Source organism: Protopterus annectens, chromosome 4.part0, assembly GCF_019279795.1.
Source record: "Protopterus annectens isolate FY-2018-M chromosome 4.part0, PAN1.0, whole genome shotgun sequence".
NCBI classification, from domain to species: Eukaryota; Metazoa; Chordata; order Ceratodontiformes; family Protopteridae; genus Protopterus; species Protopterus annectens.
Genome location: NC_056733.1, coordinates 293,180,503 through 293,205,374, shown reverse-complemented (window position 1 = coordinate 293,205,374; position 24,872 = coordinate 293,180,503). Strand labels below are relative to the sequence as shown.

General features: G+C 39.1%; 1 protein-coding gene across 1 annotated transcript in view; it reads left to right on the top strand.

The window, feature by feature from the left end:
- The first annotated feature begins 16,112 nt into the window (after window positions 1-16,112).
- Window positions 16,113-24,872, top strand: part of SUSD2 (sushi domain containing 2) — a 1,008,194-nt gene continuing 999,434 nt past the window's right edge. The window contains exon 1 of the mRNA XM_044068275.1: window positions 16,113-16,612. Within this exon, the coding sequence (XP_043924210.1) occupies window positions 16,519-16,612 (94 nt within the window). The 5' untranslated portion in view covers window positions 16,113-16,518. The remainder of the gene's footprint in view (window positions 16,613-24,872) is intronic.

The window sequence follows — 24,872 nt, the reverse complement described above, 5'->3', positions numbered from 1 at the left end:
CTGAGCTGCACAGTGCACAAACAGGTGCTGCTGAGCTCCGATCTGCTTACACTTATAGTGACACACCCTCTTTTTATGTCAGCTACCTGTTCTACTAACACCAATATGGTTCTGGGGCAACACGGGTTTTATCTGTAGACACAGTGGTCCATTTTGCTATTCAGTAACATCAGCTCATTTGGGTACAGATGCTTGCACATAACCTGGATACTTCACTATTCCAGGACCTCCTCCTTAGCAACCACTGAAAGCTACTATTGTACATACTGTATGCAGGGCATTATAATGCATCATTCTCACATATGTCTTATTTTTAGTTTTTAAACATTTTAATTTTTTTTTTGCATAACGGCATGTTTGAGCATTGCTGTGTGCCATGCAAACATAATATGGGTATTAAAATAAATTATTGTTTTATATTATTTTGCATTAGTTTTTGGACTCACATGACATAGTTTTGCACATATAAGTGCCTACCATGACATTTCTGACTTTCTAAGTGTGCTTTTACAGCCCATGTTCAATTTTTACATTTTTGTAGATGGTTATTTTCCATATACACTTCTGACACCAACATTGGTTCTGCACAGATGCCTATCTGCTTCCTGGATCACAAAACACCCTAATTTGCATGAATTTCTCTTGCTTATGAGGTGATTTGCATGCCACGGACACTTCCATGTCTGCATGCTCATGCATAACCCTCTGCTCTGTTTACTGGATTGCACGGCTGCTGGCTTCTGTGTTAGATCTGTGCCACTCTGCCTACATGGAAAATCACTCCATGTAGGCTTTACTGAATTCCCCCATTGTGTTTATGGACTCTCACCCTTCCCAAGTTTTCTGTAGGGCTTAAAAAATGGAAAATTATTTAACATTACATTATGAGTTAAATGAAGGATTACAGATGCAGGACTTAACAGTTTCCCCAGGAGTTTTATTTAACATTACATTATGAGTTAAATGAAGGATTACAGATGCAGGACTTAACAGTTTCCCAGGAGTTTCTTGAATTTTGACATGTGGAAGAAGGTATTCTTGTCTGTCATTATGAATGCATATTATCTTTGTTTTATAGTTGTTATTACTCTTATATTTATACACCAGGGAGTGCATAACAAGGAAAATCATACCCTCAGAAGCTAGTGGAGCGCAAACCTTCATTCCTTCTGAAAATACAGACTATTTTACTAGTCTGATTGTAAAACAGTGACACAGTGCAGTTATTCTAGTAGTAGTATTATTACACCCCACAGGTACTACGTCATCTAAAAGCAAGCATTTCTTTTTTCACATTTCTGCCAGTAGCACCTTCTTGTTTTGCAGCACAGAACTTAACAATGTGGCCCCTCCCTTTACATGTGTAGAAAAGTCACACATTAATTGCTGCTTTTTATTTCATGTACGACATTTCATTCCTCTACTGCAATGTAGCAGTCATGTATAAATCAGTTTTAAACATTATCATTAAATATCCCTTATTCTACTAGTTATTAGCTTGTCAGAGTTATTGTGATCACGTTGCAGCATCCATTTTCTTACATTACTAGGCAAAGCTCTTTTAAAACTGTCTACTGCTAAAATATATAATATTGTGGTTTTATTGTTGCTGTCAGAATCAAGACAGAGTTTAAAGTATTCATTGAACCATGCAGGAGTGCTTGTCAGTTGTATCCATTAAAGTCCAGTTATAAAACGGTGTTGTTTTTATTTCAAGAGTTATACAAACTCTGGCCCATTATTATTATTTTTTTTTTTGCTCCACATAAGGTACATTCCATAGATTAGTCTTGAACAGGCTCTCCATTCAGCATTTCCAGGTTCTTCCCTCAGATGATCCTTCAGTGAGGAAGTAATTTTCTGGTTTGCTGATTTCAGGCAACCTCCTTTATAACCACACCTGTCAATTAAAAGCTTGGTAGCCATCTAAATGCTGTGAGAGTATTTCCATGTCTGATGATGCAGTACACTTATCATCAACATGTAATTTTAAAGGCAAACTATACAATCTACAGGAATTGTGCTACAATACACACATACACATACATGCACACACACACAAACACACACATCAATGGTAGTAAACCAACAGAAATAGTAACTAGATATTTTTGTCTTTGCAGTTCTCATACAAGTGGGGAAATAATACCAACATGGGAAATAAGAAGAGAAGGAGGACTGTTAGGTGATGAAATATAACAGATGTAAGTGGCAAAATAGAAATTTAATTAAAAAAATAGAATTGGCAAGTTGCATTTTCCAGACAGGTACATAATTACTAAATGTATTAGCTAGTTGTGGTGCTTGGTTAACCACTTGCAGCACCATAGTGCCTATCTTCTGAAACTGTGATTGTACTTCCAGAATGGAGGATGTTGTCATCTATTTCACCACAAGAGAGTGGTTCCAGAAGGGAACTAAGTAAATGCAAGCTGTCAGTGTTTGCATCTATTTATTTATTTGAATTTGTTAGCCAGGGCAGAACACTGATCACAAATGGCTAATATCAGTCTTAGCCTGGAAAAGAATAAAGAGTAGAACAATACAAAGGAAATAGAATAACATTTAAGTTGTAATAGATTGCATGGATTATACACAATAATTATATATAATTAAGGTGGGAGGATGACATAATGGTTAAGGTGTTTACCTTAAAGACACAAGGTGCAGGGTTTGATTCTCACATGGGGTAACTGGCTAGGCTTCAAATGGCCCAAAAAGGGCAGTTAGCCTAGTACTAATCTATGAATTTATGAATCTAAAAGTACAATAGAGTCAAATGCTGAGGTAACTACGATTATACTCAAGGGGTAATAAGAAAGGAAATGCATACCTTGTTCAAGTAATTATGTACAGGTTTGACATTCCCTCTCTGAGCCAGTAATCAAGGAGCCTGAATCCTCACCACTGACACTGGAGGGAGACATTCACTTGGAATATAAATGGATACACTCAGTATTTCCAGGTGCAGACATTTCTGCATCAAGCACCATTTCCCTTGTGAGCACACAGGGAACATACTCAGCCATGGGTCTGGGTTTGTCTCTCCCCAGGTCCCCAGTAAGGCTCTCCATTGGCACAGCTGTAGGGTTAATGAAACCAGTGCTTTGTGTTCCCTACTCCGAGTAGCTCACACACACACACACACACACATGGGAAAGACTGACATAGATTATCCAGTCTACCAACTTTGCCTAGACTATAAGATAGAGCCATTGCCACCAGAAACTTGCTATAAGGCTCTTTAAAGAGTATCCAGTTATGCTGAATGAAGTTAATATTAATGCAAATGGTAATGTTGACCAAATAGCTAGGCTTTCAGGAGTGGCCACAGTGCTACCAATAGATATAAGTACTCTCAAAGGTTAAAATATTTTCTAAAAGACCAGCCACAGCAAAAAGTTCAAATATATTTATTAATGAATAATAAAAGAACATGAAAATATGAAATATCTATGTATAGTAAACACCACAGTTTCAGCCACAGGAAATATTAAAAATAACACAGCTGGAAAGATTCTCACAGTTACAGAAAAACAATACTTAACTATTCTCACTATATTTTCACAACTGATTTAGAGAATTACTATCCCTGGTGACTTACTAGAGCAAGGCAATATGAAATAGTGAAGGATCTGTCTATGTAGGTTCCAGGAAACAGACTGCTCCTAAAACTTCAGTCTCCTCTAATATTAAAACATTATTTCTGTACAGAATGACATCACATACATCTGGTCATCTGTCTTCTGATTCCTATGCAACCTCTCATTGCTAGAAGCTGTCAGGATTTATCACATATATGTCAACAACACACACACACACACACACACACACACACACACACACACACACACACACACACACACACACACACACACACACACACTCTGCTGCAGCTCATAGAAGTCATAAAACAATTTCAAATCTTCACCCTTTCATAGTTGCAATTAGTTCGCCCCAATGACAATGTAGGAAGCTTCCTAGTACAGACTTTTTATCACTAGTCGCATTCAAAACTGTGAGATAACATCTTTATGGCCTTGGCTCAGTAATTTAATTTTCTTACTATTTCTCAAAATCAGGTGGATTGAGATTAACCTCTTTTCTTCCAGTATCCTCTGTTACAATATATACATTTAAACGGTTACAATAATGGATGTACATTTTGTTGCTGCCCAGCAGGGCACACTACTGATATATTTTTTTTAATACAAGTAGCTTTGCAAATATATTTTTCAACACAAGCTCTGTACAAATCAGTTTGATATACAAATGGCATATAATTCTTTACAAAATTCCAGCTAACTGTGCTGGCATATGTTACACATCTGCTGTTCTATTTCTCCTGGCATAGCTGCCCATACCTCCTATCGTCGCAACAGGTATGTACAACAGACAGGTAACAGTGAAGTGAAGCATGTATTAGAGTTTTGTATATAGTTTGGTTACACTGAGAATGAGACAAGAAGAAATCAGGTTATATAGCTAGATGAGTGGCACTGGCATTTAGTGTGTTTCTGGAAATGGGCATTTAGCTGAGTCTTGAATATTGGGTAGGATGAAGTTTCTTTAAGGTGGGAGGTGATAGATCTCCAAAGTTTGAGTGTCTAGTATGAAGAAGTAGTGATCTGTGCTGCGGAGTTTGACTATAGGGTCCTGTAGGAGAGCTGAGAGGCTTTTATTTTTGAGGGTGTATAAAGGTTGTCATTTTGTTAGTTCAGCTGTTAAGGAAAACATTGTTATTTAGCAATGTAAACAGTTATGAGCCCAAATGAAGGTCTTTTCTTTGTTTTAATGAAATCTATTTAGCCTTTTGTAATGTTTTACTGTGGTATTAATGGTTTGGGGAGAGAGTGAGTATGTAAATGATTCTGCATGATATGTTGGTAGGATTATTAAATGTCAAAGTCTTTTTAGATAAATATGTAGATGGCTTAAAGCAGCAAAGCCTATCACCTACTCAACCCTTTTCTAAACCACTGCCACTTGTCATGAGGAAGTATATGTTTATATTATATTGTATAGCTACTCTGAGATGATTAATAAAAATTATTAATAAAAATTGCTTGTTACAGCACTGACATGGCTAATCCTGAAGCTTTCAGCTTTTTAGTCAACTCAACTCAAGCCATGTTAATCAATATTTCCTAAACAGCTGTAAAATACCGAAAAGCTTGGAACATACAAACTTATCAAACTCACACCTAATGAGAAAGATAATTCGGGTGTCACTTACTGGAAATGCAAGGCTCAATACCAAATGTACTGGATGTTCCAAAACACAAAATGTAAATGTAATTCTAAAAAAAAAGCAAATTAAAACATTGTTGTTACATGAAAATAATCTTTTTGAGGGCCAAGCTTCATCCTTTGATGTTCTCAGTGTGCATTTCAGGACAATAAGTCTGATTGCTGGATGTGAAAGAACTGAAGTATGATTACAGTAGAAGTAAATACTTAGGATGAAATTGTTTCTTCTCAGAAAATTCCCTTTGATGGACTGAGTGGAGGAAGTACAAATTCTCATCTCAATAAGTGCAAGAATGCTTCCTCTTCTGAAAAAAAATGTTTTGGAGTTTTGGGACTCGCACTATAGAGTTTCCATGTTCCAAAAGGGCACTGCTTCTCTACACCCCTGCTATCTATCTATCTATCTATCTATCTATCTATCTATCTATCTATCTATTGAAAGAAAGATTACCAAAGGATTCAGTTTACATGAACAAAATTACCAACCCCTGAATGAAACCATCTTCCCTGAACATACCTTTCTATCCATAAGCACAAGAAACCTATACAAAGCCAAAAATAATTAGGGGGTGCAAAGACCTAAAATTAGGGAATGGTTTTAAATAATGTTCTTATAAACATAGAACACTGACAGAATAAATTGTGTGGTATTAACATGCTAATTGGTTCTCTGACAGAGAAGCTGATGCATGGAACAAACTACCAAATTACATTAAAGCAAGTACTAGTTTAGATATTTTTAAGAACAGCCTGGACACTTGGGGAAACAAGTGTTTTGGTATATTAACAAGTTGACAGAAAACACCAGGAAGGACCCTGTTGACCAGAGACGGTAGAGTCAAATATACAGACCAGATACACGAATTTGACTTAGGTTTCATCTTTATTATACAGACTTCTTCAGAATATGAACACATTTAACCACTCCATTGATGTTATATACACTCATACACTACAACAAATACATCCCACCCCTTCAATTACCCTATCAGACAAAGCTCAATCTAACAAGCATATCCTAAATCTAACTTCATTAACCCTTCGAAGTAAAAAAATATACTTTCAATCCATCTTCACAATATTGTGTTACATATCAAAATGTGTTAAATACACAAAATGTAAATGTAAAATAAACATTTTCATATACAACCAACTAAACACTGTTTATGACACCCAATGTTCTTAAATTGCATAACAAAATAATATCATAATGTCTAAAAAACAACAATAATAGTTAATCATATAAAAAATATAAAATTAACTTTCACGAATTTTGTTAAGAAATTTTTAAAATTCTTTCCGGAAAACACCATTCCATAACTATGCTACTGACCTTAGGAAATTTATTTGCCAGGAAATAATGCTCGGTTTCATCAATCTGTCCCTGCATTAATAAATCATCAATTAATATATCTACTTTTTGGTATGCAATATGTACCTGGTTAATACTACTTTCCTCACAGGTGTCAGTAGCTAACATGGCTAACATGTAATCTATATAATCATTTTTATCCATTATAACCATGCCATTCCCTTTGTCCAGCTTCATAAATCTGACAGTTTTGTCATTAACCATATCCCTTAATAGTATTTCCTTTTCTCTGTTCAGATTATTAATGTGATCAAAGGCCCTTCTATTACCAAAGGTTCTACTTGCCCTCATGTGTTCTCTGATTTCCATCTAACAAACTTTTTCATATAAACTCACAGTTACATTTGATGGCGGAATAAACTTACTTGGCTTTCTTAGGCCAGTATTTTCTTGCTGACAATAATTGTCAAAAAACATCTTGATATTCATTTTTCTGGTAAGCATTTTAAAGGGTGGTAGATGGAGTGTTTGTAAATATATTCTTGTTACAGGTGATAAAATTATTATTGTGGGAGAGGTTATTGGTATACATGGCCATTTAGTCATGTTAAAAATGTTGTTTATATGGCTAAATGTGAAGGTTGTCCAGCTTTTTATATAGGGAAAACCTGTAGGATGTTCAGGGATAGAGTTAGCGAACACATCCTGGATATTAGGCACATGAAAAATACTAATGCCCTAGTTAGGCACATAGAGCAACATCCAGAGCACATATTTAGATTTTGTGTAATACAGCAAATAAAAAAGGATGGTCAGGGTGCAGTATTGGATGTGCATCTTGATATTTGTGAAATGAGATGGCAATTGGCATTAAATGCTACAGTATTTCCAGGAATTAATGATAGCATAAGCATATTGCCCCTATTAAAATTAAAACACATCTTGGGTTGAAAATGTTATTTATAAAAAGATTTTAAGAAAGTTTTTTATTTCTTATTGTTATGGAATGGTGTTTTCCAGAAAGAATTTTAAAATTTCTTAACAAAATTCGTGAAAGTTAATTTTATATTTTTTATATGATTAACTATTATTGTTGTTTTTTAGACATTATGATATTATTTTGTTATGCAATTTAAGAACATTGGGTGTCATAAACAGTGTTTAGTTGGTTGTATATGAAAATGTTTATTTTACATTTACATTTTGTGTATTTAACACATTTTGATATGTAACAATATTGTGGAGATGGATTGAAAGTATAGTTTTTTACTTTGAAGGGTTAATGAAGTTAGATTTAGGATATGCTTGTTAGATTGAGCTTTGTCTGATAGGGTAATTGAAGGGGTGGGATGTATTTGTTGTAGTGTATGAGTGTATATAACATCAATGGAGTGGTTAAATGTGTTCATATTCTGAAGACGTCTGTATAATAAAGACGAAACCTACGTCAAATTCGTGTATCTGGTCTGTATATTTGACTCTACCGTCTCTGGTCAACAGGGTCCTTCCTGGTGTTTTCTGTCAAGTGTTTTTGGTATATTGGCAAGCTAGAAGGGCATTAATGCCTGTGCTTGAAATATTTGTATGTATGTATACATTTTCTGAAAAGTTATGTAGTCTAAAACTCAAATGTCTATCATTTTGTGATTTTCAATCCGCAATAATTTGCCAGGGAAAACCACATTTTTTTGAGGAACAGACCAAAAATCTGGACAGTCTGTGAAATTCTGGACAGTTGAGATATTTTCCTTAAAACACACAAAAAATTGTTTCAAATTAATACATAAGAAAGGTAAAACAGCTGCCTAAATGAAAAGCAGCTGTTTCATTTACAAACCAGTCTTCTAAGCATCAGCATTTTGTTGACAGTATATGCTCTTAAAGATTGTAAGTATGATTGGCATAGTAGTCAACCTTGTATCTCCAAAATGAGTTATGTTGCTCAGACTGTGGATCAAATGGGGAAAACGTGGGACTAACAACTTCAACTAGGCAGCACACAACATAGCTAAAATGTGTTACATTTTTAATTTTTAAAAAAGTTATATTGATGAAATAGTGTGAATATTTGTTAAAAAAATCAAATCTTACCATTGAATGTGTAACCGAATCTTTCAGTGTGGCACATGGAATTTCTAATACTACAAATGAGGAATCTCCTTCAAAATGATGTTCAAGTTGAGAGAAATGGTAATTCAACTAAATAAACTTCTCGGGAACTTGTAATAATCAGAAACGGAGTACTGCACTTATATGCTTCTCTCTGGTGGTATTATAGGTTCATAGGTAGTTACTAGGCGATTAGTCTTAGGGCCTATATAAGCCTAGCCAAAGGTACCCTGGCTTTAGCCACCCAAGAAAATTATTTTCCTGTGCCACTGTCGAGCAGAGCCACAGAAGTGATCCCCAGGGTGAATTTCCTATCTCTAAAAACAACAGTTGTCACAGAAACACAGAACTTTAATGAAGCTTTCGGGCTCTCAACCCTTCATCAGCATTACACAATGTTACAATTTACATCATTTAAATAGAGGAACAGTTAAAATCACATGATCAACCAGCCAATGAATTTTAAAAAAGTTTTTTAAAAGGGAAATGTTTAAAACATGAAAATATATGCAAGTAGCGTGTTGTGCATAATATATTACTTAAATAATATTTTATAAGTTATTTAATTGGCGTTTAACTAGTATTGGTTTTATACTAGTAGTGTTATTTAATCCTGGTAGAGTTTCAGCCTGTAGTCTTATTATCCTCTAGTTCTCTTGTTTCTACAAGGTTATTTATATCACCCCCTCATACCCACTTGTATTGCATCTATACATCTGAATCTAAAAGTATGTGTATTGAACTCATATATATGCTTATATAGGGCATTGGTCTGTATTTGTCTGTTTATTTCAGACCTATGTTCAATTATCGGTCTTTCAACCTCCATTATAGTCTTTCCTACATAAAATGCTTGACAATTTACACAAGTGGCAAGGTAGATAATTTTGTGGTGTTACAATTTGCATTGACATGAAAATAAAATTTCTTATGTGTTGTGGGGTGTATAAAATTATTGTCCCTTCAAAATGTCAGCACAGCAGGTGCAGTTATAACATTTATAGGTCCCTTTATTACTGAAGCCAACATTGTGCCTTATGTCAAAATCCTTATAACACAACATGTTTTCATAGATTGGTTATTTCTGTAAGCAAAACTAGGTCTGGATCCTACTATAACGCTTAACTCTGGCATAGCCATAAGTATAGGCCAATTTTTATGTATTATGTTACTAATTTGATTAGAATAACCTGAGAAGGTTGTTGTATATCTTAATATTGTTTCCTTCTTTTTAATAGGCATTAAATTACCAAGATTTGCATCTATATTCTCCTCTAAAAATATTGGTTTGTAGCTTGTTTTCCTACCCTCAGCTATCATATCAATATTTTTTTGTATAATAATTTCGGAATATCCACTTCTTAAAAATTCAGCTTTCATTATAGATGTCTCATTCAAATATACCTGCTCTTCTGTTGTTAATCTAATATATATTATACAAAAAAATATTGATATGATAGCTGAGGGTAGGAAAACAAGCTACAAACCAATATTTTTAGAGTAGAATATAGATGCAAATCTTGGTAATTTAATGCCTATTAAAAATAAGGAAACAATATTAAGATATACAACAACCTTCTCAGGTTATTCTAATCAAATTAGTAACATAATACATAAAAATTGGCCTATACTTATGGCTATGCCAGAGTTAAGCGTTATAGTAGGATCCAGACCTAGTTTTGCTTACAGAAATAACCAATCTATGAAAAACATGTTGTGTTATAAGGATTTTGACATAAGGCACAATGTTGGCTTCAGTAATAAAGGGACCTATAAATGTTATAACTGCACCTGCTGTGCTGACATTTTTGAAGGGGACAATAATTTTATACACCCCACAACACATAAGAAATTTTATTTTCATGTCAATGCAAATTGTAACACCACAAAAATTATCTACCTTGCCACTTGTGTAAATTGTCAAGCATTTTATGTAGGAAAGACTATAATGGAGGTTGAAAGACCGTATAATTGAACATAGGTCTGAAATAAACAGACAAATACAGACCAATGCCCTATATAAGCATATATATGAGTTCAATACACATACTTTTAGATTCAGATGTATAGATGCAATACAAGTGGGTATGAGGGGGGGTGATATAAATAACCTTGTAGAAACAAGAGAACTAGAGTGGATAATAAGACTACAGGCTGAAACTCCACCAGGATTAAATAACACTACTAGTATAAAACCAATACTAGTTAAACGCCAATTAAATAACTTATAAAATATTATTTAAGTAATATATTATGCACAACACGCTACTTGCATATATTTTCATGTTTTAAACATTTCCCTTTTAAAAAACTTTTTTAAAATTCATTGGCTGGTTGATCATGTGATTTTAACTGTTCCTCTATTTAAATGATGTAAATTGTAACATTGTGTAATGCTGATGAAGGGTTGAGAGCCCGAAAGCTTCATTAAAGTTCTGTGTTTCTGTGACAACTGTTGTTTTTGAATTTCCTATCTCCCATCCAATCATCAAGATTTTTCTTGAACGGTGCTAATGAGGAGCTTTGTTTGATATAGATAGGTAGTTTGTTCCAGAGTATGGGAAGTCTCTGGGACAGAAATCTATCCCTCCAGCATGTTCTGTTTATTGTGGTGATGAGGTTTAGGTCCCTAGAGCGTGTAGCTCGTAGGGATTGGGATTTCTTTAAGTGGAGCATGTCTAAAAGCTCTGGGTTTGACATAGCTTTGTGTGTTAGGCAGAGATCGCCTCTGAGTAGGCAATATGCAACGGAGTAAAGCTGCAGTTTTTTGAGACGGTCTGCATAGGGCATCTCTTTCAGGCCGGTATTCCTCTTTGTGAAGTATTTCTGTGGCCTTTCCAGTTGTTGTAGATGTCTTGGAAGGTACATACCAAAAGGGGCATTGTACTCTATAATGGGTCTAATGAGTGACGAGTAGAGGGGAACAATGACCTCTTTTTTCCTGGATGAGAAACCTTTTGTGATGAGGTGTGCCACATAGAAGGATTTCCTGACTACTGTGGCGATGTGATTATCAAAGGAGAGACTACTGTCCACCTGTGTCCCAAGGTCTCTTATCACACTTTCGGTGTTAAGTAGACTACCACCTATGTGGTAGTTCATGGGGGCTGAGTTTTTACCAAAAGGAATGACAATGCACTTTTTGGCATTGAGCTTGAGGCCATGGCTTTGACACCAGGCATTTGTCTCAGCAAGGCCTTTTTGTAGGATGTCCACATCTTTTGGAGTTTTGATTATGGCTCCTAGTTTGCAGTCATCTGCGAACTTCGTTAGCCAAAGACCTTCTGTGTTGACCTGTACTTCAGAGAAGTAGATACCAAACAGGAGAGGACCCAGGACTGAACCCTGTGGTACTCCACTTGTCACTGGTCTGAAGCTGGATTTGGAGTCTGCTACTTTCACAGTGTGGGTTCTGTCAGTGAGCCAGTTGGCAACCCATCTTGTGACATAGGGATTTATACCTAGTTTAGTGAGTTTATCTATAATTCCAGAGTGGGGGATGGTGTCAAAAGCCTTGGCGAGATCTAGATAGGCTGTGTGAACCACCTTACCCTCATCTACGGCTTTGGTGACTGCTTCAAAGAAGTCTATCAGGTTTAGGAGACATGATCTGCCTTTTACAAACCCGAACTGGATGGGGTCCTGAGTTTGGAGATTACCAGTGTCATTGTTTATAAGTTCCATGATGATACACTCCATAGCCTTGCAGACCAGGCTCGTTAGGCTAATGGGGAGGTAGTTTCCGGGGTCTGTGGTGGCTCCCCCTTTGTGGAGTGGGATAACTGTCGCTGTGCGCCATTCAGTGGGCACATAGCCTGAGGTGAGGCTATGATTGAACATGGTACTTAGGTGGGGTGCCAGTTCGTTTTGTAGTTCATGTAGAACACAGCCTGGGATGTCGTTAGGTCCCATGGATGCTGTGTTCTTGGCTTTGGATAGTGTGTTTTTTACCTGTGCAGCCGTGATTACAGGAACTTTGCATTCTTCTGATATAGAGATGGGCCCTTTAGGGGATGACAGAGGGGTAAAGTTAGCACTGAACCTATCTGCCAGGATGTTGGCAATATCTGTTGGTTCTGTATATTTAGTGCCATTGTGCTGTAACTCAGAGCAGATCTGAGTGTTGCCATTGAGATTCTTGACATAGCTATAGAATGCTTTGTGGTTGTCTTTAGAGTCAGTGGCGATTTTGTTTTCATAACTAGCTTTGGAGGATTTTATGAGGGATCTCAGCTTCTTATTGAAGCTGACCATGGAGTTTCTCCAATCATGGGATTTTACTCTTTTTTGCAACAGTTTCTTTCTTCTGTTGTAGAGTTTGTTTATGGCAGGGGACCACCAGATTGGCTTCCTTTTTTTGGAGGATAACATCTTGGTTCTGTTAGGGATTGCACAATCCATGCACTCATGTAAGTGCTTATAAAGTGCATTTGTGTAGGATTCAGCAGTCATACCTCTATTGTCCGTCAGCATGGGTGTCATGAAGTTTGCCACTTCTGTCTTAAGAAGTGTGAAGTTGGCTTTGGAGAAATTTTTTACTGTGGTTTCCCTAATGGGGGGGTGGGAGGGGGGGAATGTGGATGTCTAGGGTGATTAACTTATGGTCAGATCTGACCAACGAGGAATTGACCTCTGGTGTGGAGCACCGGTTGCACATGTTGGTAATAACCAGGTCTAGAATATTGCTGCCCCTGGTGGGGGTGTGGATAAGTTGATCCATGGCATTGGAATTTATGAATTCCAGAAAACGTTGAGCACAAGAGTTGGTACATGAGTAGTTTTCCCAGTTAATGGTAGGGTAGTTGAAATCGCCCATTATTAGGGTGTTAGGTTGTACCCTAATATTTTCCAGTGTATTAAGAAATGAGGAGTGGGAATCCTGGGGCATGGTGGGGGATCTGTAGCAAGCTACAATTTGGATTACGGTCTTGCCCAGGGTTAGTTGCACTTGGATAATCTCGGATGCATTATGCTGATCAACTAGCCTGGAGGTGTGGATATCCTTAATGAATATGGACACGCCTCTGCCTTTAGTGTTTGGTCCAGGTTAGGTGGCCGAATGGTGTGGTATGAATTATAGCCTGGTAATGCAGGGGTACTCTCTGGAGCCTTGAACCAGGTCTCTGTCACTGCACAGATGTCGAAGTTCTCCATTTTAAGGAGTGCCTCGAGAGAGTGCATTTTGAGGTTTAGACTTCTAGCATTGAGTAGCAATACGCTCAGATTCTTCTTGCCTGTACCTGTTAGGGTGGTGAATTTGTCATTTGAACCTTGCCTAAAAAAGGCACTATAGGGGTGGCTAGAGCCTTAGCCAGTATCCGGAATCCCAGGGGCGACAGGTGCAGGCCATCTCTGGCAAAGCATTGTGGCTTGTCGATCATGTCATCCCAGGTAGACAGATACTGGATCCCCTTAGAATGACACCAGAAGCTTAGCCAATTGTTGAAGTCAATCATTTTGTCCTTGTACTATGGTATCATTCTGAGTGATGGCAGGACTCAGGGCTAGGGTCATACCTGCCTGGGCTACAAGATCGGACAGCTCCTCCATGTCCCTTTTCATGTAGTCCAAGGAGGTACGTCTCAGGTCATTCACTCCAACATGGACAATGACAGAGTCATATTTGTACTTGTTGTGGAGTGACCTGAGTGCATGCGTTATGTGGCGGATCCTGGCACCCGACAGGCAGCTGACAGTAACTTTCTCCTTGTTTAGCCTGGTGAGTGGAACATCAGTGTGCCTGACTATAGAGTCACCTATGACTAGAGTGTTGGGTACGTTGTTATGCCTTATGGGCTGTGGTTGAGTGGCACACTGAGTTTGTGGGCTATGTGTCATTTGGGTTGTGTTGGGGGGTGGAGGATGCTTGTGTTTCTGCTTTGGAGGTCCCTGTTACTTGGGCAGGTTTTTACTGAGAGCCTCCGCGAATGTAGGTGTGTGTTTTATGTTTCTATGTGTGTGTTTTGGTGGTGTAGGTTTTGAGGGACTATGTGCTGAGTGTGGTGTGGTGCAAGTGTTTACCTTCTCCTCTTGACTGTCTAGTCCAGTCTTGGGTGAAGAGAGCTTTGCTTCCAGTTTGGCTATATAAGTGCATCTCTCACAGGTTGTAGTGTTGGGTGGTAGAGGGTTGTCTGTGTACATGAGGCAATTACTGCATTGCCCCAAGATGCCCAGATTCATCAGGTAGACAGGAGAAAACACCGGGGGCTGACCCTTAGACATGCCTGGATAGGTGCTTATTTGTTAAGTACTAGAAACTGTTTTCCTCTAGACAGTGAGGAAAGTTGAGTGCTGTAGTAATTTGTAGCTTATTTAATGCTTACATTATTATCATATGTGCATTTCTTCTGTAGTTATTGAGCAACTTGTAAAGCTGTGATTTGTTAAAAGTTTTTGAATCTATTAGCCTGAATTCAGTACTTTTCTACTGCTGAATATTAACTCGAGTTTATCATTATTTCTTACAAGTAATTGATATGTCTCTATCAAGCGACACGTTCCTGACATGTTTATTTCCATTTGTTGAGAGGAATTGCGAAGTGCAGAGTCCATTTTTTTCAGTGGAGTCACGAGTAGAAAAACTACATCATAAAATATCTACTAAAAGACAAGGTTGTGCAAAGCTGGACTTCAAGATTTAACAGTGTAATTAACTGAGATAAATACAGAGCACAAAAATCAAGCACGATTGTATCATGTTCCAGAGAATTTGACGTGCACAGAAATTTGGTCTTTTCTACTTTAAATTCATGCCATAATTTCTCCGATGTTTTTTGCAACAGCCCATGGTGGCTAGTTGCTTTACTTTTTCTCGATTTACAACTCCTAACGGAACCACTGCAGAGAATACAAATCGGAGAGGTTAAAACCCTCGATTCCTGCGTGGCAGTGCAAATCAGTACCAGTGCGGTTTGTAGGGGTGCCTCGGTGGTGATTTATTTCGTTTGTGAAATTTCTCGTGTCGTTGTTATTTGTGCATGTGCTACCAGGGTAGACTACTATTAAATCACAAAACCAAAGAGTTACCAATAATATTGCTCATTTAGTTTTACCGTCTCAACGGTCTGCATTACATATTTGACAGAGTATATACAACTATAATGATTACAATGTTTCTTTGTCATCTGTCATACGAGGTCTCAAATATAAGCACGTATTTATTGCATTTTGCTAGATATCACTGTACCCTGCTGAGATTATATGCACAACTATAACCAACCAAGTAATGTCATTTAAATGCATTTATTTACTTGATCTGATTGCTTGTAGTTTATATCAACAAGGTATCCCTTTACTTTTGCATCAGCAGAAACCTATGCCAACTTTCGAATTACGAAGCATGAGGCTTGTAGAATAAAACTGGCCTGCCTAAACAACATTGGACTGTTTCCTTAATATATCACATATGGACTCAAAACTGTTTAACTCGTACAAAAATAAATGTCTGACAATGGACTTGCACTCAGTCTGGTTGATTATTAATCAGAAGACGTTTTTCAGTCAAGTACTATTTATGGTCTCATGTTACAGCGTCCAAGTGTAGTACAGTAACAGGACAGTCGCCAGATGCATTTTCTTTCCTGCGTTACAAAACCACACAGCTGGAACAGGCGTTCACCTTAGCCAAACGGTTTCTGCACGTCGTTAACTGTACAAGTTCACAACAGGGCTCAGTGCACTAGCGCTCAGCACCCACTGACGCCAACCACGAGCACCACTGCAGAAGGCCCACCGCATGCAACAGCTGAATGAGCGGAGCAATAGCATTCGCGTGAGACTGGCACAGAGCCATTCCACTTCCAGCAGCAGCTCTTAGCGGTGCCGTGCCAGCTGCTAATACTCTGGGGATGACAATGGTTGGGATGTGGAAAACGCCCATCAATGACGGAAGCATTTGCATTCTCCTCCTCGCCCTCGTGGCCAGCGCCATACATTTAACTGGTAAGCCTTTTGTTTGTATTTGTATAGTCTGGTCTTTTCCGCTGAGGACAGCTCCTATTAGCTTCATACATCAGGAAAAGGAGCATATTAGCCAACCCACCTCGCATAAAAAGAATACGTTTCTTCTAATGTTGCCCCTCTACCTTCAATAAATATACTACTCATATCTGTCAGCAGTCTGCTTTGTATCTCTGTCTGGTTATAATCTGTATAATGAATAAACTTACCTGTTAACATATTATGAGCATCTATGTGCTTCAGGCATTAGACTAGGCAGAACTGGTATGAGGCACAACTTTTCATAGAAGCAGAGTGTAGAAAAACTGAAAAATGCTTGGCAGGGTGCAAAGAGTATGCCTGGCTGTAGTATATATACCTTCTTCTTCTTTTGGCTTTTCCCGATTAGGGGTCGCCACAGCAGATCACCTCTCCGCTCATGATTGGCAGTAGGTTTTTGAGTTGCAAGCCCAGCACCCACCCTTCCACTGAAGACACACACATGCACACACACCCCTAGGGTCAATTTAGAGTGTCCAATCCACCTACAGTATGTCTTTGGGAAGAAACCGGAGCACCCGGAGGAAACCCACGTGACCGCAGGGAGGACATGCAGAATCCGCACAGAAGGCGCCCCAGCCAAGGATTGAACCAGAGAACCTCTTACTGTGAGGCGGCAACGCTAACCGCTGCACCACCGTGGCTGCCCACGAAAGGATTTTTTTCTATGTCATACCATTGATCAATAAGTACACTTTTTCTTGTCACTTGATCCCCAATTCATTTTAAGTGAGTAGTGAGAGTTATGGAAGTAATTTTGCTGTCTGCATCCTAGTTGATGCAAATGAAGTTTTAGTTAGATGTTTTTCAGCATGTGTGGCAACCAATTTATAACTGAAAACAATTTATAAAAAGTGCAGGAACTGTGGGTTTAGCAAAGTGCCAGTCTTAGAGTAAATACTAACACTTGATAGTAATTGTAGCAGCCACCAGCAGTACGGTCTCTTGTTCCACAACACCAGCAGTGGCTGGATCTACAGCTCCTAGATCTGCATTGTTGTCCAAGTAAATATTTGTCAACAACAAACACATTTATTTATTTACTGATTTATTTACTTGTGTATATTTGTCGACCAAAGTAGACTACTGTGTGACGATTGGAGAGAGATGGGCGAAGGCTGCCAGCCTAGTCAAACAGACTTTGATATATAATTCTGGCATTTGTAAATAAATGTAAAATACAGGCTTGTTTTTTAAATGTAAAAAAACACTGTAAAATGTGAACTTCAAGATTGTTGCAACATTGCCATCTGCCGTAAGGAAAACCAAGCCAAGTATTTCAAATGTGTCTTTTTAAGTTGAAAGGATCTTATGAATCTCTTTAATGTTTTGTAAGTCTGTTCCAGTGTGTTTGGATGAAGGTTTCATGCCCATTGTTTTAAGGCTAAAGTTTATGACCAGAATTTAGATGTGGAAGGTGCTTTATTGCTCTAGTTTCTGTTAGAATATACATGTGAAATGCCTTGTATTGTTGTAAGTTCTGAGCAGGTGTTAGATGGCTAAATAATGCAGTTTGTGGCCTGAGAACTCAGACCAGGTGTTAAGATGATGCAATATGAATACTGGGAAAACCTAAGTGTCAAAAATGATGTAATTTAGGAGGGCCTTAGAGACATGTTTGTTAGTAATGTTTTAAATACTATTTCTCACAAGAGACTAAAGGCATTTTGACTTTGGACATCCTGCTTATCAGCAATCTGCCTTGTGCTCACATGTAAGTTTTAGCACTGTGATTTCTTGTAGGAATAGTTAAAGCTAGTAAAGATTAATTAGGTATTTTTCTTTGAAATCAGACCTGTCCTGCTGTATTATTTTAAGTTTCTGAGTGATCTCTGAACTCTTAGATATCTCTGTGATGTAGTAGTTTTGTCTTGTGTTTTAATTATTTATTATTAAATATTTTTAAAACCTTCTACCTGTGGCTGATTTATGTAGAGATAAGCTCTAGTGCACATTGCATATTTATAGAGGTTATTTTAATAGGCCACTCTAAAGTAAGCCTTGACTGTTAGTCATACTACCATTGGGTATTAATATTGCACAGTGATAATTGGACACCCTTTTAAGGGTCTTTTAGTAGCTGATATTATTAACTGGGTGGTGGCAGTAATTACTACGGTATAGTCTGGGTAAAGGGGCAGAGTTGGAGAATCTGTGTCAGTCTTTCCCAGGGGTGTCTGTGAAGTTGTATAAATACTTATCTCGAAGTGTGTGTGTGTTGTGTCAGCTACTTGGCAGGGACATGAAGCACTGGTTGGACAGAGAGTGTACTGGAGGTTTTAGCTTGCCCAGTTAGGCTGAGACCTGGACCCTATAGCTGTGCCAGTGGGGAGTCTTATTGCGGACCTGGTGAGCAAGGGAGCAACCAGCCCCAGACTGACTGTTATCTCTGTGTGCACTTTAGGGAAATTGTACTTTACTGTGTGTATTAGTTATCCTTTCCTCTTCTAGGAGACAACCTCCCTGGTGTTAGTGATAGTTTTCTCCAGCTCCACTAGACAAGCTCTAGCCTCTACTTTTCTCCTTCCTTCCTTACTATGTGGTGCTCCACTCCTAAAGAACCTGTCCTCCTCCATTACCTCCAAACTAGAAGGCTGCTACAATAAAATGTCTAAATTTGCCTCCAAATCCAAAAATTCCACTCTCCACTGCCTCACCCTACAAACCCTGAACTGGCTAGAACTTCCAAACCACCTAGATTACGTACAACTTTTTACAGCTCATACACTCATATTTCAGCCTACAAAATGCCCTGCTCTAAATACTATCCTCCCCCCTATGTACCCAACAGAACCCTTAGATCTAAACATCAGAACTTAATAGCTATCCATAAACCCAAACATCCCGCTGGCCAACTGCTCCTCTCCTATGCTCTAGGCAAAAAATGGAATTCTCTTCCTCAATCACTAAGAAGCACCCAAAACTATGAAAATTTCAAAGCCCAGCTTTTCATACACCTGTCTACTAAATGAAAATGCCCCTGTCTACTCCCTACTTAAGCTCTGATTACCTTAAGCCTTAAGAGTATCCCCCATTCAGCACATAACCCCTTCTCACTTAAGTATCGATCAATTCAAGCCTTAAGAGTCTCCCACTACTGGCGCATAATCCCTGTATACCTCCCTCAGACATGCACTTTCATCTCTATCAAATCTCCCTGCACTCTCCTGCTGCTTATTCCACTCCTTACCTCTCCTACTCCTACAGCTATTTTTGCTCAACAAAACTTATAAATATTGTAAATATAGAGCTCTACATAATTGTTTCTGGTACTAAAGGTACCGCTTGTTATAATATTTGTAAACTGCAAATGCATTCTCAGACCTAGGTTGTATTTCTTTAAATCCTGTATGTAAATTGTTCTTTTTAATGCATTCAGCTTTTCTCCCCGGGCCTCCACTGAAAATGGGCCATGTTGACCCCGTGGACTTCCCCGGTAATCAAACTGGAAATAAATAAATAAATAGATGAATAAATAAATAAAGCCTTGACTGTTAGTCATACTACCATTGGATATTAATATTGCACAGTAATAACTGGACACCCTTTTAAGGGCCTTTAGTAGCTGATATTATTAACTGGGTGGTGGCAGTAATTACTACCGTATAGTCTGGGTAAAGGAGCACAGTTGGAGAATCTGTGTCAGCCTTTCCCAGAAGTGTCTGTGAGGTTGTATAAATACTTATCTCAAAATGTGTGTGTGTTGTGTCAGCTACTTGGCAGGGACACGAAGCACTGGTTGGACAGAGAGGGTACTGGAGGTTTTAGCTTGCCCAGTTAGGCTGAGACCTGGACCCTATAGCTGTGCCAGTGGGGAGTCTTATTGAGGACCTGGTGAGCAAGGGAGCAACCAGCCCCAGACTGACTGTGATCTCTGTGTGCACTTAAGGGAAATTGTACTTTACTGTGTGTATTAGTTATCCTTTCCTCTCTTCTAGGAGACAACCTCCCTGGTGTTAGTGGTGAGGATTGAGGCTCATTGATTGCTGGGCCAGGGCACGGTCGTCACACACTGATCTACACTGAATCTTTTACAGAGTCCGACAAAGAGAACTATTTGGTTAAGTAACTTACTCAGAGTTATACAGTAGTCAAACAGAGACAGGGGAAATCAAATGCTGGGCTACCAGAAGTTGCTCATTAACAGCTAAAAGCTATAATCCTCTGTGCTAACTTCTTCTTCTGGCTTTTTCCCGGTTTGGGGTCGCCACAGCAGAAAACTATCCGCTCATGATTGGCAGTGGAGTTTTACAGTGTCGAGTTGCCAGCCCGGCGCCCAACCTTCCACAGAAGGCACACACATGCACACACTCACACCTAGGGCCAATTTAGAGTGTCCAATCCACCTACAGCATGTCTTTGGGATGTGTGAGGAAACCGGAGCACCTGGAGGAAACCCACGTGACCACAGGGAGGACATGCAGACTCTGCACAGAAGGCACCCCAGCCGAGAATCGAACCGGAGAACCTCTTGCTGTGAGGTGGCAATGCTAACCGCTGCACCACCGTGGCCGCCCAATCCTCTGTGCTAACTGCCAGACAAAAATAAAATATATATATATACATATGTAAATCAGTGTATAATAAGTAAGTGAAGTTTGTTGGCCCATTGGAACAGAGGAACATATCCATCTGTGATGCTTGTGACCTTGATTTGAGAATGCACTGGGGTTGCTAGCAAGGATCAGTTAGGAGAAAGGCCTGACAGTCTGCTCCCATATCTCTGTCATTAAAAAAATGTCTGTATGAGCCTGTCATGATTCAGTGGCACTGTAGACACTGACACACACACACACACACACACACACACACACACACACACACACACACACACACACACACACACACACACACATTTACATGTACACCTTAAGTTTAGCATAAGGAACATTTAAAAATGCGCACTGTTACCCTAGGCTATACACCCATATCACCCACACCCAAATAATCACCACACTGATCAATGATAGAACAGAGTTGTGGATTTCCCAAGCCCTTCACACACTTCACTGTGAATTCTGTGTCATACAGTCCTAGATTATCACAGTAACTAATGCATTCACACACGAACACACACACACACACACACACACACACACACACACACACACACACACACACACATGTACACAAGGTGGGAAGAAGAGGGGAGCCGCTGTTGGTGCAAGGTGTTAGGGGGCGCAGTCAGCATATGTCAAATGGTCGAAATAGACAACTTCTTTTTCTTTCTTTCTTTGTTTTTTCTTTTGCTCCTTAAGTTGTGAGGACCACCATATCAAGAAACAACATGGGGCACTAGATGAGCCAGCTATACTTCTGCACGCGCACACACACACACACACACACACACACACACACACACACACACACACACACACACAAAAAAATCAACTTGTAGGAGAGGCTATAATATCTTTCAGTTCTGTAACCCTCTTCAGCTTTATTGTATAATTGCTGTTCTTCAGATCAAGCTTGTAGGATTCAGTTACTGTTGCAGTTCTAATAAAAAGTCTAATAATCTGTAAGAAGTAACCATCTATAAGCTTTTCAAATGTAATAAATGCAAATATTTGCTAAGATATGCAGAAAAGGTGCAATGCTGCAAGCAAGAACATTAAGGTGAAGGTTTACAATGGAAAGAGAGCTTACAAGAACACACTAGCCAAACAAATATGCCCTAACTAAAATCTGACTGAGAAAATTATTAGATTTAGTTTGCTATTGTCTAAAAGTGCAAAATACAACAATCAAAACAGAAGCAATTTTTTTCTGCAGGGGGAAATACATTCTGTGAAACATATACAGACCACCACAAATGAAGTTTGGCAACAAACTAAGTTGTCCCGGGACATCTTCATGGGGGTTAGGTTAATATTAGGGGGAGTTAAGTGGGTTGGGGAGGTGAAAGGGTTGAGTGAAGGCAGGAATGGTTGGGAGGAAATGAGATGATGTTGAGGGGCTTTAGAGGTTTAGTCTAGTGTAGTTGGGTTAAGCAATCACATTTTGACGTGAACATGCTACAGCAGGCTCTCGTCCGTGATGAGCTGAAGGTATTAGTGGACTGGTAGGCCTTGGAATGGTGGGGTATGAAGAGGTGAGTGAGGCTCAATTGCGGAGGTTGGTGGTTATGATAACTTGCTTTCAGTCCAGTCATGGGATGGGTGGGGGTTTCCTGTGTCTTTAGTTTGTGCATTTAAAAAAAAATGCCTTGGGGTTGGCAATTTGATTTCTTTCATTTTATTGCGAATGGTGTTTTTGGCTCGTTGGTGGTAGTGTTTTGTGGGTTTTCAAGACTGCTGTGGCTGTATTGGGCTCACTGGAGTCGCGGGTGACGGTTGGTGCTGTTTCGCGGTCTTTTGGCAAGTGGGGACTCACTGAACAGGCAAACAGGCTTTTCTACGCTGAGCATGGTTGGCCAGTCAAGTTGTGTCTGGTTGGCTTTTAAACGGAAGTCATTAGGTGGTGGTTTTCAGCTGCATTTCAGAAGTGGCATGCCTTATTTTGAGGAGAGCGTTTATGGCGTTCCAATTCCTTCAGGTTCCCGCATTGGATGCCTGCAGCCACTGCACATTGTCCGGGTGAAGGGCAAGTACTTTTCATGTTGTGGAACTAAGATTCATGTAGGAAGATATTAGTTAACAAAATCTAATTTTCCTAGAGTAGGAGAGTGAGAGGACAACTTCAGAAAATGCCTTGTGGGTTGTTATCTATGTCGGTAAAAAAAAAAAAAAAAAGTACATCACGGTAGAAGTCAATAGCAGTGTTAATCCTCCATTTTAGCCCTCACAGTGAAATGGTAATGCAGGAGAAAAATTTACTTAAAAGAACATTGCCTGAAAGCAAGCGTTAATGCAAAATGCTGTTAGTGATTTACACACGTGCCCACACACATGCAAGCACACCCTTCTTTTGTTTCTAGTTTCCGCTCTCCCTTCTGCATGGGGCATTGTGGCCGGTTCAGGCTTCAGTGTTTTACAGGTGACCGTCTAGGTCTTACAGCCGTCAACAAATGGATGGTGGTTAGGATCAGGGTTGCCTTGGAGAGGATTGGGCTTCCCAACAGGTATGCATTTGTGCAAATTTACACTTTCATTGGTGCGTTCAGTTGAGAAATAGAGGTTTATTTATTTATTTTTTCTCTCTCCCTTTTTTGTGTCGGGCGGGAGTACACCCCAGCTTTATCTGGGTTCTCGTTGGTTACCACAGCTTGTCTGTGTGCTCGTTGGTTGCCAGTTGATTCTGGGGTTCATTTGTGCATCGCCGGGCTTGTTGAACTGATGTTGAGATAGCAGGGTATATGTGGGCGGCTCTCCCAGTTGTGTGCTTTGGTGTCCGAGTTTGATTTTCTTCTTCTCCAGCTATGCTGTTTCCCCAGTCAGTCGGTGCAAGGAATTGGTGACAGACATCTGATTTTCAGATGTCATACTCTCAAGAAGGATAAAGCATGGCATACTCTCAAGAAGGATAAAGCATAACCTATTACCAACCTCTAGTAAGAATAATAATTGGGAGCAGTGAATGCCTTCTTTGTTTGGGTAACTGGCAGTTGAGGGGGATCAGCAGTCACATTGGTGGTTGTGCAGCAGCTAAAGGAAAGATTTGTGCTGCTTGTCATGGTGCTCGTTCTGACTTGCATTCCTCATGGCCTCTGAGTTGTTGTTGCTTGTGGGTGGACTCTAGCTAGATACTTAAACATTTATGATGAATATAGTTATATATTTAAGATACTTAAATATTTATGTTAAAATAGACTGGGGGGGGCACTTGATGTTTTAGTGGGATTGAAGCTTTGTCCCAGTGGTGGTTTGTTGGGGGAGGGTTGAGATACTGCATAGGTTTCACAGGTTGAGCATCGCCCGTGAATAACAAATAATAACTCAATGAACATGAGACATTAAAGTGTCCCCGCAGGTTGATAATTGGTGGAGAGGTATGACCGGGACAAAATTATTTGAATTAATTAGGACCCACTAAGGGAAGGTAATTTAAGCAGTTATTGCCAAGGGAGGAATTGGCAGCAGGCATGTCCGATAATTTAGTTATATTGGGGTACTTCTGCCATTTGCAGTGCAAGGTCTGTTTAAGTACTTGAAATAGGTAGGTTAAACCCATAATCATTTAACTATCAACTGTACAGGTTTGCAGAATATACAGCATTTGAGTTGGGATTGGTTTATGATGGTGACCACGGTTACTGTCTTAA